General features: G+C 36.7%; 1 protein-coding gene across 2 annotated transcripts in view; it reads right to left on the bottom strand.

Moving 5' to 3' along the window:
• Positions 1–21,221, bottom strand: part of Spt-I (serine palmitoyltransferase subunit I) — a 280,091-nt gene that overhangs the window by 123,768 nt on the left and 135,102 nt on the right. For both annotated transcript variants that reach the window (XM_089249944.1, XM_089249945.1), the window contains exon 8: positions 13,747–13,836. In XM_089249944.1, coding sequence (XP_089106070.1) covers positions 13,747–13,836 — 90 coding nt within the window. The remainder of the gene's footprint in view (positions 1–13,746; positions 13,837–21,221) is intronic.

Below are 21,221 nucleotides of genomic sequence, written 5' to 3'. Positions count from 1 at the left end.
ATCGCATATTAAATACCTTCAAACTCGGCTCCGTTTCATTTTATATAAGCTCTATTATCTGAAACCGTACATTAATAACCATTTCCTTATAACATTCTATTATTCAATGTTTCATTCATATTTAATGTATGGTCTCTCAGTTTGGGGAGGAGATTATCTAACTAATATTAAGCCTATTATTTCTCTCCAAAATAAAGCTATCAGATGCATCACTAATGATTATGTTACCCCTCTAATTGATCAATTTCATCGATTAAGAATTCTCCCAGTGTGTTACCTCTACTTTTATAAATCCTTATTAATAATAAAAAAACACCAATACTCCTTACCTCTTAACATATCCCGTACTTACGCTCGTCTAAATGCCATCTACTCACTGCCATTAGTTCATAAAAATATTCTTAAAAAACACTTTTGCTTTCTGATTCCAAAATTCTATAATAATCTACCCAGAGAAATCACTGACACTACTGCATTTACTTCCTTTAAAAACACCTCAAACTTTACCTACTCGAACTCATTAACATTGAGTCACATTTCTGATTACATCCTATAACACAGGGGTCAGCACGGATCATGGCCTCAAAAATAGTGAAAATAGTGACCAAAATGTTTGAAATAGTGACCAAAATGTTTGAAATAGTGACCAAAATGTTTGAAATAGTGACCAAATAGTGACCGAAATGTTTAAAAGTGACCAAATAGTGACCAAAATATTTTTAGAGAGAGAGACCAAATGGACAATGAATTTTTATTACCAAATTAAATGAATTGAAATTGAATTTAGTTTTAACTTTGCATTTCAATAGAACTCATTGAAATTGCTTTTTTTACATAATAGCGTGAAATAATTAAATCAAACTCAAACGCATTCTGCTAACCAGAAAAGTTTTGAATAACTTATCAAATTTATCAACAACTATGTGTGAGAGAATAACTTCAAAGCGGGAAAAATTTTTCCCTTTCAAAGAAGGGAAAAAAATGAAATAACACAAAATTTGATGAGAGAATTTGTCTCATCTACATTCCAGTGGATTTTTCATTCATATTATGCTATGAATGACAGTATACAAAATGTACTCAAACGTTTTTTAACTAGTACAAATTTTATTTACATACCTAGGTTTGTATAATATGTTCCAACAAATTTTAAGAAATTTACTTAATGATTAAAAACCATAAAATTAAATTTTTAACATTTTAAATTATTAAATTAAAAAATTACTTAAATTACTGATTTTATAAATTATTTAAATTATTAAATTGAATAAAATATTTAAATTATTAAATTGAATAAAATATTTAAATTAAATTGAATAAAGTATTCAAATTATTAAATTAACTAAATTATTTTAATTATTATATGTTGAGGGAGGGGCAATCCACCCTCCCCCCAGCGTCAATGGCAGAGCCTACTGATGTATACATAGACGCAACGTAAGATCTTTGGGTCCCCTCCCCTGAAAGGGGGAGGTCCAGGGCATCTCCGGCAAAACCAATATTTATTGATACGTCAGATATATATGATGTATATCAATTGTCATCGTGCCACACCCCTAAGACCTTAAAGTATCTTCACCTATGGCTGGACTGAGAAAAGTGGGCGAGTACTATTTTACAGGCGGGGCACCAAAATAATACTGTCCTTGGGTGAGGGAGAAAATAAACCAGTTTTGAAATTGTTTGCTTTTCGAGAGAAAAATTTGTAAAAATATATATTTTCCCTTTTTTTACACACAACATACACCCGTGCAAAAAAAAACCACATTTACTCCTTTACCCAGAAACACAGGGGTGGAAAGTGACAAAGTCCATTTCGGAGCAGCTTTGAAGCAGCAAAATTCAGGATTCGGAGCAGCAAAATATAGGATTCGGATCAGTTTTGGAGCAGCAAAATATAGGATTTGGAGCAGATATTTATTGGAGCAGGGAAATTAACGAGAATATTTTCGTTAACCCTCATCCCTTTTCAAAATAAAACTGCACTGTCTTTTGTTATCAAAAATCTTTTCATCAGCTTGTTTTTTGTTTTTGGTGTTTCAGGCTTTTGACACCTTGTTTGAAAGAGAGGCTGTCATAAAATTTTTCACACCAGTCTATTTAAGATAATTTTTGCTTACTGAGGGCACTATTTGCTGTCTTGAACAGCAGCACTTCAAATGAGCAAAAAATTTTCTATAAGTTTTTTATACTCGGAAAGAAATTGTTGCAAAATGGGGGAGAATTTCGGAAGAATCAACACGACGTTTGGCGATTAAGTACGCATTATTTGGAGAGATTAGCGATCTGACACTCGTTATTCGGCAAAGTTTCTAAATTAACATTCGTAATTCGGCGAAAACACATTTTTTACTTCCGGAATGGAAATTTTTTTCACGAAACATCTGGATTTGACGCAATGACGATCGACTACAGTAATTTCTGCTGCTTCCAATGGCGACTTTTTTTAAACGGCAACTGACTCGCATTTGCACTTTAAAGCTGAAAGACCATTGCAAACTATCTTCAGTTGCACAATCAGGGTTTCACGATGGAAAGGCCGACAGTTTAAATAAGGCGTACAGTGGAATATATATATAAAACACGCTCTTAGAAAGAATCGTTTCACGGTAAGCAGGAGCAAAAAATTTTTGGCGTCTTTTAAGAAATTCTGGACATACGAAGCAAAATTAGCTATTTGGCGCAGAAAAATACGAAAACACTATTGGAGCAGGATGGCGCAAGATGTTAATTTTGGCGCAGTGTTCCTACCCCTGGAAACAGTATAATTTTGGCCTCCCTCCGTAATTTTTAACAGAAAAAGAGACTCAGCGGCCTTCCCCGGTAAATTTCCCATGAACCTTGTAAGCACCAACGTGGCGACTTTTTTTCGCGCCAAGGAATCGCCGTTTTGCGGTAGTCAATTCAAGATGGCTGACAAAGGGCACATAAAAAATTACAAAAAAATATATAATTTATAATATGAATTAACCTAATATGCGGCAATATGCGAAAATCGATAGTAATATATCGGGAAATACGGAAAATTAGGATGAAATGAACAGAAAAATCGAATCAACAACATACGGGGTTTATGGATGATGCTGTCAGGGCTACCTATTTTAGCGCGAAAACAAGTCGCCACGTTAGCGCTGACTCCTCCCGTAACTTTCAACGAACAAAAATAGTGAATTCGTCCCCATCCGGGACACCCGATTTACCATGGCCGTAATACAATTGTTTTTTCTGGAGGAGAAACGTAATTTTACTGCCCCTTGACTGTGAAATTCGATAATTTTGCAAAGGAATTTTTATTGCCTTTTCTTAAATATACCATTCCATCAAAAACGCCGTCCAAGGTATTGCCCCCCCCCCGCTTTTGGATCTGATCACGGTATGTAGCAATCCGGGTCGCAAGTACGAACGAAAATTTACTATCGCTTGGGGCCGGTATCCACTCTTTTTTAACAGAAAATGAGTAAACTCGGCACCTTTCCTCGTTCAACACCCGTGGAACCAGACCCCCGCCCTCTCCTATTGCGGTCATAACAGACTCGAGACAAAAGTTTTAATAACTTCCGAGGTCTAAAAATAATATTTTTTTACACATCAAGAATGGCGCGCAAGATGTCGATATTTCTTGGGGGGCAGAGCGTACCGACTGAGCTGAAGAAAAACAATGATCAGAAGTTCATTTTGAACTCTTTTTCCATAAAAGTTGCAAAAACAAAAAACAAGATCATTTTCGTTCATCAAAAATACGGCCGGCAATCAAAAGAGAGAAACAAATCGAATCCCGACATACATCCATGCGGAAAAAACCGATATCTCACCTATAGAGAAAAAACCAGTCTATATATCCGTGCTCCCGTGAGGGTACGCCGCCGCCGATTTGCATACATCGTCGGAACAACCGGTTCCCGCACGTGCATGGAGAGAAAAAAAAAGGAAAACAATCCAACAATATTAAGTCAACAATCAGTATCGTGAAGATGCTCTAAATTAAGTTACGGCCCGGGCATAAAAAAAATTAATATTAGGCCCTTTAAATTAGGAAAAAAATGTGAAGTAGGGGCCAAAGGCGCGCTCGGTGTGCCCATCGTTAAATCCGCCTTCAGTTACGGCTCGCATGCACGTTAACTGAGTTTTTATCAGCCTGATGACAAATTTTCATCTGATTTGGAAACCCTTGTGTTAAACTAAATGTTGAATTGCAGGATTCTGTGATCTTTTCATAAATAGTTCTCCTTTCGATCAAATTTGGGGGTACGGTTTCGTGCTGAGATTTAAATCCAGTTAGAAAAATAGTACGAATTTTATTTGTCGATAGATCGCGATTTTCAATCGGATGATTTTTTTTTTATTGTAAGTAAATTCAAAATACATGCGAGCTTCTTTAACCTTGGCCAGCTACAAGAGTATTCTCCAAAGCGTATTAATACGCTTAATACGTATTAATAATGCACGTCTTTAATACGCGCTTTGGTATTCTCCCGCTGCGCGTAAGTTAGCTTCTGCACAGGCTCTCTTAAATCGTCATTTCAAATAACATTTAAAAAAATTAACAAAAGTAACGATAGAACAAACAACAAATGTAACTTTCTCGATGCTCCAAGAAAGGAATTTGGCCCTTAGGACTAAAACTTTTTAAAACAAATAAAATAAAGGATCAATTTTAAAATAAGATGAAAATGAAAGAACGAGTGAGCACGTGGGGAAATAAGAAAGAATGGTAGTATAGGGGGGAAAAAACTTCTTTGTTGTAAGTACGCCTTTTATGCTAGTTTTTTTTCCGACCGGCTTTTCCATAAAATGACGATTCTTTAACCAAGGAGCTTACTTTTTCCAAGCGCCTTGAAATCAAGTTATGCTGACGTAACACGGTATGCTCCCGGGAAGATAAGATGCCTTCGATCGTAGTTCAATGAAGGGAGGGAGAAAATTAGCGATATTGAACAGGTAAAGTTCCTCCTTGAAGAAAAGAAAAACACTGACAGCAGTAAAGCGCACGAGACCGAGGTTTTTTTGCTAAAAAAGTGGAAAAAGTGACCTGGGCCTGAAAATACGTAATAAAAGTGACCAGTTTCTAAAAAAGTGACTTTTAGTGAAAAAAGTGACCCGTGCCGAGCCCTGTATAACATTATGCTTAATTAAATCATATCTTTAAATCACCTCCCATAATCCTGTACAAATTCATGTGTTGGCTCCATATTTATTATGTATATCGTCAACATGATATTCATTTTTTTTTCTTTTGTGTATTTTGGGTAAATATTAAGTCTATATTAAGAACTCATGTTGATATTATTCATATGTAATTTTTATAGCACCTCCGCCGTCGCATGAGAATATTCTTTATTGTTTATATTGGAATTTTTAACATTCATTTTTTGTTAATTATACTATTTTTATCTGTAACTACTATCTTTTTTAATAATATCACTGTACTATATTTTTTAAACCTATTCATTGTAACAACCAGTATCGGACATCTGTCTCCTTGGTTGCCAATAATATCATATAACAAGTATTCACACAAATTTTAAAATAAATTTGAATTGAAAAATTGAAATTGAATTGAATAATATGTGTACATTCATCCGTCTTAACTAAACCCAGAAACTTTTCTACAACTCCCAATCCCATCTCGTCTGTAATCACCACAAAATTTGTTAATCACAACAGTACTCAATTGTCCGGGGAAAATATGTTGTAAACATTTTGTATGTTTTTTTTTTTTTTGGACACAAAATAAAGTGTTCCAGACTCTGCCACGACGCTGGGCTGGAAGAGATCTCCGCAACGGGATAAGTCCAGTGGCAAAGTTCTGGCGTTCATTCAGTATATTCTAATGAGTAAGTTCCAAACCGATAGTTCGGAAAATCGCTTTGGAAAATATAGGCAACTTGTTGGAGGCCAGTACGATATTTCAGTTGCACAATTATATGAAACAGAGACAGAGGCAAAACTGAGGCTTCAATTGACCCTTCCTTTGATTTTGAAGTCAAAATCGTTTCGCAATATAGAAATGAATTCCAATGATGATGATGTTGATTTTGGTGGTGACAGTCACAATAGTGTAGAAATTTTCAGCATTAAAGTTACATGATTTGGAACAGGTAGATAATGTTCTGCCTGCACTTATGTATATTGCCGGTTATTGTGTGCATTCAGTTTTTAAAATATCTGATGATTATTAGAGCCCGGATTATATGTACTAAAAAAGTGGCAAAATATGCTGTTAAAAATATGCACTTTAAAATGAAAAAATATGCACTTAAAAATTCAAAAAGCACTTAAAATACAAAATGTGCATTTAAAAAGCCAAAATATGCACTGAAAATGCCAAAATATGCACTGAAAATGCCAAAATATGCACTGAAAATGCCAAAATATGCATTAAACATCCCAGAAATATGCACTAAACATCCCAGAAATATGCACTAGAAATTTTAAAAAAGTCAAAAATTCCAAAATATGTACAAAAAAATGAGAAAATATGCATTGAAATAAATCAACATGCAAAAAAAAAAGCACACATTTTTTAAAAGGCATCTTTTCTATTTCTTAGTGCATATGTATTTTTTTCATTTACAAAAAATATCTCCTCATACATATACCCCGCATATGCAAATAAGTTCTGCATATTTTTTATTCTGGCATTTTTTAATTTACAGTTTGTTGTAGTTGCTCAATAACGAAAATACCAGTAAGAAAAGAATTTCAACATTATTTCTAAAAAAAATGTAACACTTTGGCATATCTCTAGAAATACCTAGAAATGCCTAACAATAAAACAGTTAGTATTCGTAAAATACTTCATAAACATGTATTAATTCACAAAATTTCACCTGCGGGAAAAAACCCAGTGTTATGAAAATATTGTGAACAATATTTATTTGAAAAATTATAAAAAAAATTGAGTGAGCTTAAATAAACCTTTGAAAATATGCACTTATACTGAAAATTCTTTGATTTTATGCATTTACATATATGCATTAATGCTAAAAAAAGAATAAAATATGCATTTGCATATAATCCGGGCTCTAATGATTATACATTCTGTAAACACTTTCTCAAAGTAGATAAATATATCATCATCCAAACAACATTTTGATACGCCACCAGGATAGAGATGAATTAAAATATCCCTGTGAAGATGTTATAACTATTACATTGTACAGTTTTGTCATTATACAAAAATTATTGTCTGATTATGAAAATTTGTTTATGAAATCAACAAATTCAAGACTTGTTGTAATGAATTTAATTGCTAGTATATTGTCAGCTGAAGAAATATACCTTAATTTTGAAAATTGCTAAAATGAGCATTCTTCCAAAGCAGTAATGAAACTAATTGTTCAAAAAATAACTAATGTTCTTCTCAACAATTACTATAAGAAAAGAAATAATCAAATTTCTCATTTACAGGCCTCGAAGTGAAAATTTGAAAAAAAAAGTAGGAAAAATATGAACACCATTGAGAAAAAATAGGAAAAAAATAGGAGGGAAAAAATGGAATTCCCGAATTATTGTGGCATTTAAAAATGTTGTGTCATTAATATTCACACCTTATATACTTTAATTATAGTATTATCTATAGATATTTTAGGAAACGCAAGTTCTAATGAATTTAAAAATCTTTCATTTCCACAGAATTTGGTATCGAAAACAATTTAAATAGCAAAACTAAAAATAAATTAAATTGCTACTGTTACTTGAAAAGTCCAACTATTGATCGTGATCCATCCCCCCCCCCCCACCGTTCTTTTCGAAGAAAGAAAAAAAAACCTGTCTAGGTGCCATAAAAATGTAACCCATGCATGCTTAACCCATTGTCCACGGGCCGAATGTGCCCCAGAGTCATCTGTTGTGGCTTACAACGTCAAATCTTATTTTGTAAAAATGAACCATGCGACACTTCCATATCGTTCAAGAGACCCTGCGGCACAGATTCATGTCATTCTAGTGGCTCACATCACATTCGCAGATCACCACAGCACAGTTCCAGATTACCCAATGTTACCCCAGCTGCTGTTCCACTTCACTTAAATGACCTGTGGCACATTCCTAGATCACTTAAGTGACTCACCGCAGAGTTCCAGACCACTCAAGTACCCGCGGCACGTTTACACGTCATTCAAGTGACCCGAGGCACATTCCTTGATCAGTAAATATGTCACGGAATATTTACAGATCGTCGCGGCACAGTTCCAGAGCACTCAATTGACCCATGGAACTTGTAAAAGAACACTCAAGTAACCTGCATCACGGTTTCACATCCTCTAAGTATACTACTATTACTAAACCAGACATGTAAATCGTCCATATTCCTCTGCGGAACCTCTAACGAATTGGTACATGTTGGAGTGTACGTGTAGTGAAACCTGGCGTGAAGTTTCGTTTCTGTGTAATGCTTGTTATATGTGTAGTGCTGCCATCTGCCACCAGCTCTTCTTTAACTGTGGCACATTCCCAGATCATTTAAGTGACCCACGGAAAATTTACCGATCACCGCGGCACAGTTCCAGAGTACTCAATTGACCCAGACATATTTACAGGTCAGCTTAAGTGACCCGAGACACATTTCGAAATCAATGAAATGGCCAACACTCTACTGAATGTTGAACACCGCTGATGTAACACCTCCTGGAGTTACATTACACCCGAAGGATACAACGATTAGAATGGCCTGCATATTATGTTCATGAATTTTTTTTTTCATAGACAACGGCAGTCGTCAATAGCATACACACGAACCTAATTTTGCCTTAAAAAAGACATGCTAACCAATGGCACCTCGGAGTTATCTTATGTGGCCCAGGACAAATAACAAAACCACACAAGTGGCTCACGAACGACCACAAATCATTTAATTAGGACTCATTTCCAGATTACTTCAGTGGCCAGGGCACATTTCCCTATCATTTACGCTGCCAACGGCATATATACCGATCACCTAAGTGACACCAAACACATTTCCAAATCACTTGAGCGACCCGCGGCAACCCCCCAGTTCACTTAGGCCCCAGTTCACTTAGTGGCTCGTAGTTCAGTTGCAGATCACTGTAAGTGCCTGAAGGCACATTTACATATCATTTGAGTGGCTCGCAGCACACATATCACCTAATGGTCCGCAATACATTAACACTTTAAGTGGCTTGATGCATTTTTTATAGATTATTTTAGTGGCACTCTTGACACATTTTTAGACCCCTCAAGTGGCTTGCTGCACACTTTCAGATCATCCAAGTGACTTGTGGCACATTTCCAGATGACTCAAGTGGCACACTTTCAGACCACCTGAATGACTCACGGCACATTACAACTTAACTCAACCTTTTGTGAACAGTGTGGGGCCACTTCATTGATTTGAAAACGTGTCGCGGGCCACTTAATTAAGTGATCTAGAACAACACCGCAGATTATTTGCGATCTGTAAATGTGCCGCGGGTCACTCATGTAATCTGGAAATGTGCCACAAGCCACTTAAGTGATCTGGAGATATGCCGGGGGTCATTTAAATGAGGTAGGAATGTGCCGCAAACCACTTAATTTATCAGCAAGTGTACCGAGGCCACGCCATATTTAGGGTTGAGCACATGCTTAAAAAAAAGCGCCGATCAAGCATTACGTCAGCAAATTTTTAGCGATTTTTGACCCTTTCTCCCCTTGTTAGAAAAAGTCAGCAAAACTCTGATCCTTCCCCCTTTTAGCAAAATTTCGTCAGCGCTCTGCCCCCACCTCCTAACGCGTAGTGGGTGGATCAGAGATGTACGTGGGGCTCGTGGTCTTTCCCCCCCCCCCCAGACGATCAAAAAAATATTTTTAAATAAAAAAATTTTTTTTTAATAATTAAAATTTCAAAAGAAAATATCTTATTACAATGAATTTCAGTTAATTTCAATGTCATTTGAAGGCCAAAAACTCAAATTTTTTTAGAAATTCATGGCGACCCTACCTATAAGCCCATAGGTAACCCTTGACCCACGGTAAACACTGGCCTGTACGGCCCAAATGTGGCCTGTCCCTTTCAAACCTAATTTTGTAAAAATGAACCAAGCGGCACATTCACAGATTGCTTAAGTGAGCCGTGACATAACTCCAGACCATTTAAGCGATCCGTGGCACATTTATAGATCCCTTGAGTGACATGTGGCCTAGTTTTAGAGCACTTGCGCGGTCACAAGTGCTGTTCTATAACACTCAAGTTATCCACGGCCCATTCCCAAATTACTTAAGTGATCTGCGGCACAATCACGAATCACTTGTATGACGCGTGGCACAGGACCAGAGCACTTGGATCCGCTAAGTAGTTAGAGATCACTAAAGTGGCTCTGTAGAAGACTCAATAGGGAGAATGTTAGTTCAGGTACCCACAAACTAGCAAAAGGTTTTATTCGTTTTTGGCGCACAGAGTAAGATGCCATTAATAATACATTATATTTGTATAAAGGGTGGGTGCTGAAGTAAACATCATCCTAACACCCCTCTCCGTCATCAAAGTCAGCAAATCGGAACACCTCCCCCCTCCCCCACCATCGATGCTGACGTAATACTTACTCTGAAGATAAAGAAACCTGAAAGTTATTTCTGAAGGCTAAAAAAAACTGTTTTGCGTGTGGCTAATTGATTCTTCCCCCCTCCCCCCCCCGTAAAACCAGATGGGGCTCGGGCTCTGTCCCGTAAAGCCGGGTTTTCTTAGGAGCAGGTTTTCTATGCCACGCGCAACATGAATCACCAAGCGCAACATGCCGTCCAAAACACTGTTTCCTACAGAGCGCAATACGGCTCACGACCATGGCCCCCACAAGGGGAGGCAGACAGGGCTCCAGCCCTGGGGGCCGAGACGATTTTCATCATTTTTTTTGTTTTTTCATGCCATAAATTCCCTATGAAGGGGCCCGCCAAAAGTCACATCCTAGGGACCCTGCTCCAGGATGTGGGGGCCATGCTCACGACAACGCTTTACGTCGGGCGTGATTGGCGGATTGCTTCTGGAGGAGTTGAATGCATCGTGTGCTGCGCATTTCACCGACCTTCTCTTCATTTTTTTTTTTGTGTTCTCTTTCCCTTCCCTTCAAACCGGAGCATGCAGCCGATAGAGTAGCTGACCCCAGGGTCATATACTCAATATAGCAGCCCTGATATGTTGCGCCACGCTTGGAAAACCCAAATGCGTAACGTAATTATGCAACACATTTCTGCTGAAGTGATATGATCCAGTTCAGTTCACGTGGCGCGAAACGCTTACTAGGAAAACCCGGCTTTAAACGATCATACGAGATACCGGTACAGAAACCTATAGTCTCTAATGGAATCTATTGTGTGTGGACAGAGCCTGTCCCTACCCCTCCCCCTTTTTTTGCCTTATTTAAGGCAACCGATGTCCCAAAAACAGATTCGCTTTCCCTACTGGACTTCAACTGTTAGCACTTTGACTATACCACGCAGGGGCGAAAAGATACAGTTGTCGTCATCCCCTGCTCTAGTGGAACTGAAAAAAATGTTCTTTTTTCCCTCTCTTTTTCAGTAGCAAGTTGTGAATAAAGCATGTCAAAAAGGGACGGAAAGCAGTGACATTTTGCGGTTTCTCGGAATTTTCGTAGTGAGATAACGGCCGTAAATAAAAGGAAGGAACGGATAAAATAGGAAAAGTAGGAGAGAATTGGAATAAAATAGGGAAACTGCGACGAAAGTAGGAAAATAGGAGGACATTTCTAAAAAATAGGAAAAGTAGGAAAAATAGGAGCGCTGCGAGGTCTGCATTTAACTCATACGAAAGCTAACGAAAGGAAATTTGATGAAGTAATTAAAACTGTTTTTTTAATTGATGAGTATATATGTTGTATAGGAGATATTATATGTGTTAGCATTGATTTCTAAATTTTTTCATCATTTTATATCATTACTTAAATTAGATCAAGGTTTTATCTTTTGTTAAATAAAAGAAAATTTAGTTTTCATTATGTGTCATTTGTTATTTTACTTCATGTTAAGAAAAAGAACTGCTTATCTTGAACCACGAGATCAATGTTAGTGTCCAAATCATTGTTTTTGACAAGAATTGCAGATGCTCAATGTTTTTTTTTACGGATGGCTGAAGAAAAATTAACAATAGTTTTCCAGGCATTTATTGAATATTTAATTACAGAAAAAAATTTTATTCAAAAAAAAAATTTTCAGTGAAATTTAAAAACTTCGATTTGAAATCAGTCATTTGCTTAAATATTGTGTACCATTAATATGAAAAGAGAAACAAAAGTTGGAATCAAAACATATATGTAAAAAAGCATCAGCTCTAACTTTTTTTTTTGTTTCAGATCTTTTTTTAATTTTTGAGGAATTTGAAGATGAATCATTCACGTATGATAAAAAAAATAAGGGTAGGGTATCAAAATAAAGACTGAAAAAATTAAAACAAGAACAGTTGGAGAAGTTGCTAGTAAAATTGAAAGCAGCACTCGCATAAATAGAAGTGCTAACAAAGGACAAAAAAAAATTGGACCAAATTTCATAATGAAACAAATTTGTTTTTATTTTGAAAATTACATTAATAAAACAATTCTAATCAGTTGTGATAATCTGCTCACAAATATATCAAATACGAATCCGAATTGACAAGAAAAGGAAGCTATGTTCCCTAAACACCTGAATGAAGAAAAAAGGGGAAAAAACTTACAGGGGCCCCTACTGACGAACCACCTAATATAGAGACATCACAGATATACGTTGACTGGCCTTGTATCTCTAGGACAGTTTCCCAAAGTGGGCAATATCGTTTCTGGTGGACGATGGAATGGTCTAGGGGGGGCAATGGAAAGTATGAGCATAACACAGAATCCTATAGTTTCACTTGAGTCTGGGGCAATGAGAGAAAAAAATTTCTGGAGGGGGCAATGGAACAAAAAGTTTGGGAAATTATGCTCTAGGAGTAATGCTTCAGGCAGCAACAATGGGCAGCACTCTGGAAGGATGCAATTTTGGTTGGATGCCAGGGTGATTGCGAGATAAGACTACTATTGTCACAGAACAAGATTGTCAAAGAAGAAGTAGATTGAGATTGTAAAAAAAGAAAATTTTGAGCAGATGATTTCTACTATTTAGAGAAATTTTTTGTCAAAGTTTTTTTTCTGAGCCAAGTGTGAGAAACAAATCCACCCAAATTTTTGGGATGGGGGCCAAGACGGCTCTTCAAAAATATTGGAGAGCTCAGGCCCATGGGCGGGATACAAGTTTACGCCTACGATGCTCTATCAATGCAACATTAACGTAAATCAGAGATTGTCAGCCTTTTTTGAACTGCAGCACATTTTTAGCTTCTTTTTCTATAGCAGCGCCTCGTAGGTATTTTTATTTATCAAATTTACTGATTCATTTTATGGTTCTGGAGCACAGGCTAAGAATTCTTAACCTATACCAAACCTCAGCCTCCTGTACCAAACATAATTCTAATGTTTTGCATGTTCAAAACCAGTTCAGTATTTTTTGGTATATTTCTTGATCAAAATGATACTTATAAACTGTACAAGCATGACTACCCTGAAAAATCGCTACACCAAATAGCTGGAGCACCAATCTTTCAGTAAAAGACATGAAAGAAAAATTTGTTATCAGTCCTAAACTGAGTTTTTGGTCTAATCAACCCATTTATACGTAGAATGACTGGTGTAATAAGAAGATAGAAATAAATGGAAAGTGAAACAAAACCTAAAAAAAAAAAAAAAAAACCCCAGAAAACACAATACAAAAGAAAAACAAATTTACCAATTCAGGAAGAGGACACAAATCTCCATAATTCATATATACACCTTCAACTATGAGAAATCTTCTAGTAACACTTGCTTTTTTTGGATTCTGGAAAAAAAAAAAAGAACAATCAAGTTTACAAAAAAAAAAAGAAAAACCCCTGAAAGCATTAAGTGATAAATCCTGTAAATGACAAGAACAATAAGTGGCAACTGTATATGAAGACTGGTGCAAAAGCCAAATAACATCAAAGTTTTCAAATTTTTTAAAAAAGTTAGGAAAAGTTTTTAAGGAGTATTCATGTAAAGATCTTGTCATTCGCAAGCATCATATTGATCATGTATATAGATGTTACTGCCAAAGCCTGAAATTGGCCAGCCAGTATGCGAAGTGACTGAAGATCCCTGGCCAAAATCTGATAACTGAAGACATGATTTGGGACTATCACCAAGTTTACTTTTTTTTTTCTCATGAAAATTATGTCTATGTTAGCTATGGCAACCCACCAAAACCCAGTCATGTGATGCAGTAATTTTTTTTCTCAAAATTTACCAGAAAAACATGTCTATATTACTATTTTCATAGTTTTTCTTCGAGAAGTTTCTCTCATCAAGTGGTATCTATGTATAAAAAAGAACTAAACTGATAAGGACTACCATGTAGAACGTTGTGTTACACTGTAAAGGAATTAGCAAAGTTAAATAATAGTATCGTTCGAGGAATAATGGTATGAAAGGATGGACTTTGAAATTATGTATTTCAAAGCCATACCAGCCAGGTGTATCCAGGTGTTAGAAGTTAGAGTCCCAAAGAATATGGATCATGAAAGAAACCTATAAATTTGGCGCGTAGCACGTAAGGAATACAGAATCGAAGAAGTAGTATAAAAAGTAGCGATAAACAGATCTATAAATATGGGGACTGAAATGAATCGTATAAAGGGTGCAGGACACTATGAAAGAAATCGGTATAAGTTGTATAAGAAGAATATGGTAATAAAATTCAGCGGCCGCGCTCATATTTCAATGATATTTGCAGCTGGTCAGAATTTTGTATACATGTAAAAGCGTGAGAAAGTCCAGGGTTAGAGCAGATGGTATTAGGTGAAAGGAGATTTGCGGATTCCGGGAATAGTTCCCACAGGAACGTCAACCGAACCAAAGGGATAGCAGTAGCCAATGAAACGCATGTCCATAGGAAAATGTTATCCAATAATGTAAAGTGAAGAGAAATTCGGTAAAGAAGATCGGAATTAGCGAATGAGATGAAGTTTATGGATTATAGGTAGGAGTAGGCGGATAGCCAAAGAAAAATATATATATGAAGTTTGAGAGAGTCAGAAAAGGGAGATATACAGAGACTGAGTGAGTGAGATAGAGAGAGGTTGTGGAAGTCCACAAGATAAGCGTGAGATGGGCACCACCGAAAAAGTGAAGTTGATCTTCACCGGATTTGGGGTAAGTCACACTTCCGACTTTACGAACCATTTATCGCTCTCCATGTAAATTGAAATTATGTAATGCACTATCCTAGCTTCTATTTGTAAATCGATATTTAATGCCCTTATTTATAGTAGCCTAATAATTAAAGATTAATTAACTGTTTTATCTTTGTTTCCTTGGACTTGTCATTTACACGGGCCTGTGGTTATTGACTTAGATTCACAGCGCAATGAATATCTATGGAGCACAAAATTCGTAAGATTATGAATAAAATTCGATCACGGCATTTTGGGATGTTTACATTAGTGGGATGATTAGAATCAATGTTGCAGTAGGGTCACACCCGTTACAATATAAACATGAGCCCGTTAACAGTTGTGAAGGAAGAGTAAAATATATTGTTGAAGTTTTAAATTTTTATTTTTGTTGAACAAAAATTTGGTGTTATTAAAATTAGTTAAAAATTTGGTGGTGATGATTCTGAAACTGGGGAAGAGGAAAAATTATGAATGACGTGACAATGCTAAATGAATTTGGCCAGATCTCAATAGGGTAGCACATTAAAAACGAAATGTTTATTTAAAAAATTAATTCAATAGAAACTTAAAGAAATAGAACATATAATATGTATATTGAAACATATGCTCACAAATATAACATTTTTTAATCTTCATACTTCAAAATTAATTTCCATACTAAATGATGAGAATTAAAAAGCGTGTATGAACATAAAAAAATAAGCTAGATATATGCTCTGCTGATTTTGTTAATATGCCAAAAAAAAAAAAAAAAAAAATGTGCACGAAGTGATAAAATGTTTTTTTTCAAAGTACTTCAAAATGTATTAAATAAGGTATCTTGCAAGACCCAAAATTTGGGGTTTTGTCTCATTATCCATTGCAGTAAGTTCATTGATGACGTAGTTTGATCCACTATTGTCCTGGAGCATGCATATACGAAGGGGGGCATGTCTCATTGTTCATTATCGTGTGGCCACTTGCATGGGGATATCGTCTACACAGTCTAATTGTCTTGGAGAATACACACTTGTTCAGTCTGTTGTCTTTTGCTGATCTTGTAATTGGTAACTTAATGAATTGCCAGGGTTCATACTCATTTTCATAAAAAAATTCCCCTAACTTTTCCAGGTTTTCCAGTCAAATTTTCAAATTAAAAAATTGGTATAAATTAATGAAAATGTACAAAAAATTATTTATATTAATTATAAAATTAATAATTTCAATTACAATATCGTAATGATATCATAATCATAGATTTTTTTTACACGTATTTATGCTTTTGAAATACGCCGGATAGAGAAGAAAAATGGAACACAATTAAGAAATGAAAGATTTCCCTTTTCTGCAATTTTAATGCCCACAAGATTTAAGCCTTTACAGTTGTTTCCTTTGTGACATAATTAGTGAAAGATGTAGTTGGTTTCAGTGCATCAAAATTCTTTACAGTTGGCTTGCCCTCGCGTAAGTGCTAGAACCGAGAAGTTTAGCAATCGGGGATCGTTCACTGAACTCCTCTGATTTCACATGCTTGGCATGGTTATGGATAACTTATCTGCCTACATAGAGAGTTTTGCCGCAAAGCTGACACCACAATTTATACGGGTCATTTTTGACTCCTTTGATCCAATCAGCCTACTGATGATTCAGGTTTTTATCCGCCTACACAAGTTTTCTTAGAACTCATTGTTTTCGAATAAAAATACCCACATGGAAATCAAAATATACAAGTGCGTCATCCGCCGTTCCTAACTGAAGTCAACTTACAAAATAATCGCAACTGAGCTTTGTACCCATGGCTTTCTACAATGGGCAGTTATGATGTTTCTGGAAACACTAAATACGGTATAATAACGTTGTAGCAATATGCTTTTCCAAGCAGACTTATGAAATCCTCGTTCCTCCTCGGCAGTATCTATAGTTTTTTTGCAATATTTTACAGATTATCAATATTTACGATGTTATCGGAATTCCATGTTTTTTTATCCCAACGTAAATTTTTTTTCTCTACATTATTATTTTTCGATCTATCTTTTTTTTTCTGGTCAGACGACAATTGTGGCAATTTTCCAGGTTGTTGTCTGAAATTTCCAGGTTTTAAAACAAAAATGGACCATTTTCCCTGATTTCCCTGACTTTTCCAGGTTTTCCCTAACCCGTACGAACCCTGATTGCTGATTTTCTGTATTTTTTAAATTACTAGCAACTAGTATATAAAAACATATGGCTCACACACAGAGGTCCCCCAAGAGTGAGAACCTCTCTTCGATGAGCTCGCATAACAAAGTATTTTATCTAGATGCCAAGCCAAGGGCAACGCTTCATACCTCAGATTTTAAACAGGGTTCTCTCGCTAAGCTACGCACAAGGTCAGTCTTATTTAGTTTGCACCAGTTCCCACAATCATTTGTGGTGCAGTCTGGCTCCAGTTTTTCGCCTGCTGTTGGCTGGTTGACAGGCACCGCTGCTACATCTGTGGTTCCTATTCTTCATTAGCTCAGGTCTTTGTTGGCAAAACCACCACAAACACTTGGGAAAAGATATATCGGTTGATCCTAGCGAATGTGTAAAGTTTGATCTCACTTTGAAGGGGGATGAGCAAAAATTGAAAAATAATTTCATGCCAAATGGCATGATATAAACACCACCACCTAGTGTTATGCAAGGGGAACTAATGGAAGTTTCACCCCAGACATTAAGATGATAATGTCTCCATCGTCTGCTTCCATATAAATTCTTGACCAATCTATATGTGTATATAATCAGTCTAAAGTCTTATGTAATAATAATTGCTATTCCAAAAAATACCAATACATCCACTAGGCACACCAAAGTGTAAAAGAAACACAAGTGACCATGGGGCCCATCTTAAAAGTTAAATAGAGTATTTACTCAAAGACTGCAAAAGGTACGAGCAAGATATCCCAAAGATGTATTTGTATATAAATGGTGTTGTCACATCAAACGCCACAACAAGCAAAATGCCCAACAAGGTGGCTGAGCAAAAGATGCCCATAGCAAATATGGATGTCATATATTTCAAAAATACAGCAACCCAATTAAAAACTAAAATTATGAACAATATATACACATGATAAAACAGTGGCGTCAGAGCCTGGGGTGCTGTGGTTGCTCGAGCACAGACAATCTCGTGTAGAATAGGGCAGAGCACCCACAGAATTGATTCAGAAATAAAAATCTCATACATAGATTTTTCATTTTTTTCGCCAATACCGAATGTGGAAAAAAATTGAAAAGGAAAAAGAATTGCCTATTATTTTTCCCTCATAATGCGTCTTCAATTTTGCTGGAGCCTGTGGTTTCAAAACAACTGATATAACCTTAACACTGATAAAGGAAGATAAAGAGGGCCCACCCTTCTTTCTCACAATTTTTGCTTGTGTCAAAGATTTCCGGTTTTTGCCTAAGGAATGGAGGGTATCCAGACACCATATGTTTTAGCAGTGGTATCGGAACTCAGGGGTGCTATGGCTGCTTAAGCACCCACAGTTTAGAACGAAAACCATTTTTACTGATTTCTTTCGTAAAAAAACTAACAAAAAAAAAATTTTTTTTAACCCTATACTAATCTTATTCTGTTGGTTTGTTTTATCTATACACGTATCCAGTAGTTAATTTCATGGTCAAGCACCTACGAAGGGTATTTTCATAGAGAAAAAAAGAGCACACATCCTTTTTTTTTTCTAGATTGTATCTCAGCAGGTGTCCCTCCTTTGCCTCAAGGGTAAAAGCGTGTTTCATTACAATAAATGAAATTCTCCATTGGCGGGTAGATCCAGACACATGTGAACCAAATGAATGCCCGAAGAGAATGCTGTTTTGTTTAGAAAAATTTGTCTCCTTGTTTGTGACTGATACCGGCGGATATATGGGGTAATTCGCTTATGTGATCTTGACAGAGTGGCTTGGCCATTTGTGCCGTTCATTTACTTTAAACATTTAAAGATAAGACTTCCTGTTTGGACCATCTTTTTGAAGCAACTAGGTAAGCAATAATTCCATTTATACAGTATCAAGTGGTTCTCGAAGGTTTGTCAACCCTCTTCTTCCTAGCCATTGTTTCTCTGCGCTAGAACAGTTCAGAGAAAGAAAATAAAAAATTATAGCATGGAACTGACACGCATCAATGTTGCAAACTTGCAGTGACACCCCTAGGAACCTTGAGGCACACTTTGAAAACCACTGCTATTTAAAATTCTTTATGTAAAAAAACTATATTGATAGATAGCAAAAGGTTTCATGCTGGGCAGGGGCGGCTTTGGTGATAAATAAAAAAAGAAGAGAAGAATTCTAGCAGAAAAACTCGGAAAAAATATTTTGTCAGTCAGAGACACCAACATGAAGAAAACATTAAGGGGAGTGGAAGTTGCCAATCGCCCGGTCCCGAGCCCATACACTGGGGAAGTGGCAAACGTTGCATTGCATGTTATATTCATTAATTATTGTCAGCCCCCCCCCCCTCACAAAATTTATTTGGGGGAAGGAGCTGAAATGGTCTCAGCCACTAGGTTCCAGCACCTATGTATCAATAAAATTCAAACTGTAAATGATTCGTAAGAGAGAAATAATTTTTGTAAGCATTTTATCTAGCTCAAAAATACAGCGGCTGGTTCTCAGGGTCATTTTACAACTTATACGGCAGATAAGAGCCAAAACTACGTCTCACACTTTTGACAGTTTAGTCAGGAGCCGTCCTTGATACTGGGACCCCACACCTTGGTATCAAGCCGCTCCAGGTTTGCTTCTTTCACTGAATCCCAGACCCAGACTTTTCGTGCCTATCCCCCCCCCCCATGTAAATACTGTGTTTAGTGCAAAATAGAAACTAAACTTCCTATTTTGTGGAACAAGCACTGCGTCAGTATAGTAGTTAGTCTTTTCGCTTACATTAAGCAAGAAAAATATTTGTTAAAACGTCCTTACTAGATGCTCAGAACTTCCCAGCATGGCCCACACAGTCAAAGGGCTTATATCCGTGAAGAGACAGAGCCCGGGACATGTCTGGTCTGACAGATGCTCAGAACTGAATCGTAATAGCATGCTATTTAGTTGATTACTTGAATTTACTTGGGGAGTGAAGAGAATCATGGCTCCCCCGAATTTGGGGCTGACAGGGCTGCAGCCAAAGCCTCCTAGAGAGTAGTAACTAGGAGGCTTTGCATCAGCCCAGGAGCCCAGTTTTTCACCTTACAACAAATTCCCTTTGCAGGAGCTAATGAAAAGTCTGGTCAGGGAGTCTTGCTGCAGCATGTAGCATGTGGGAGGCCATGGCGGGGGGGGGGGGGATACAGGGAATATCTTACGGAAAATCTTGCGCTACTAACATTACAAAAATTAGCATTTCAAGATGAAGGAATTTAATTAAAATATTATAGATATTTTTCTTCGAATTTTTTAAATCATCTATTTCTGACCACCCGAGGAAGAGCAAGGGCAGTCTTTGTCCCTTCTCTGCATGCGCTTCTGGAGCCATGGTTTCATTTGAAGCGATATTTTTTACTTTCGAAATTAAACAGTGCCGAGTAGAGCAGTGATTCCTGAAGAGGTGTGCCGTGAAATAGGTCAGAGCAGGGTGCCTCTATACAGTATTTCCAAGGTAGAATTCAGTGGCAGCTCTAATTTTTTTCCCATACAATAAATGTATTTGAAAGATGTCCTTAAAAATTCTGGCCTAAAAACCCACTTGGGGGTACATGAACAGCAATTACTTGAAAAGAGGATGCACTTTCAGCATCCCATATCCTGAAGCCGGGTCCCCAGGCTGAGATTTTTCAAAGAGCCCAAGCCAGGGCCGTCATTTGAGGGGGGGGGGGGGAACCACCCCCGCTTTTGAAAATATACTAAAAATGGCATATATATATATATACCTACATTGAGTACATGTGCTTTGCTCTCCTCCCCCGCACCCCCCGGAAAAAAAAGTTGAAATGACGGCCCAAGCCCAAGTTTTTACACGAGAAGCTCTAAAACAAATTTTTAGTATAAAAAAATGCAAAAATAAGAACTCTCACAG

Source organism: Pholcus phalangioides, unplaced genomic scaffold (assembly GCF_987345545.1).
Source record: "Pholcus phalangioides strain wild (caught in Gottingen) unplaced genomic scaffold, Ppha-v1.0 ptg000022l_1, whole genome shotgun sequence".
NCBI classification, from domain to species: Eukaryota; Metazoa; Arthropoda; class Arachnida; order Araneae; family Pholcidae; genus Pholcus; species Pholcus phalangioides.
Note: the sequence above shows the minus strand (reverse complement) of the source record. Positions and strands in the feature narration are given on the sequence as shown.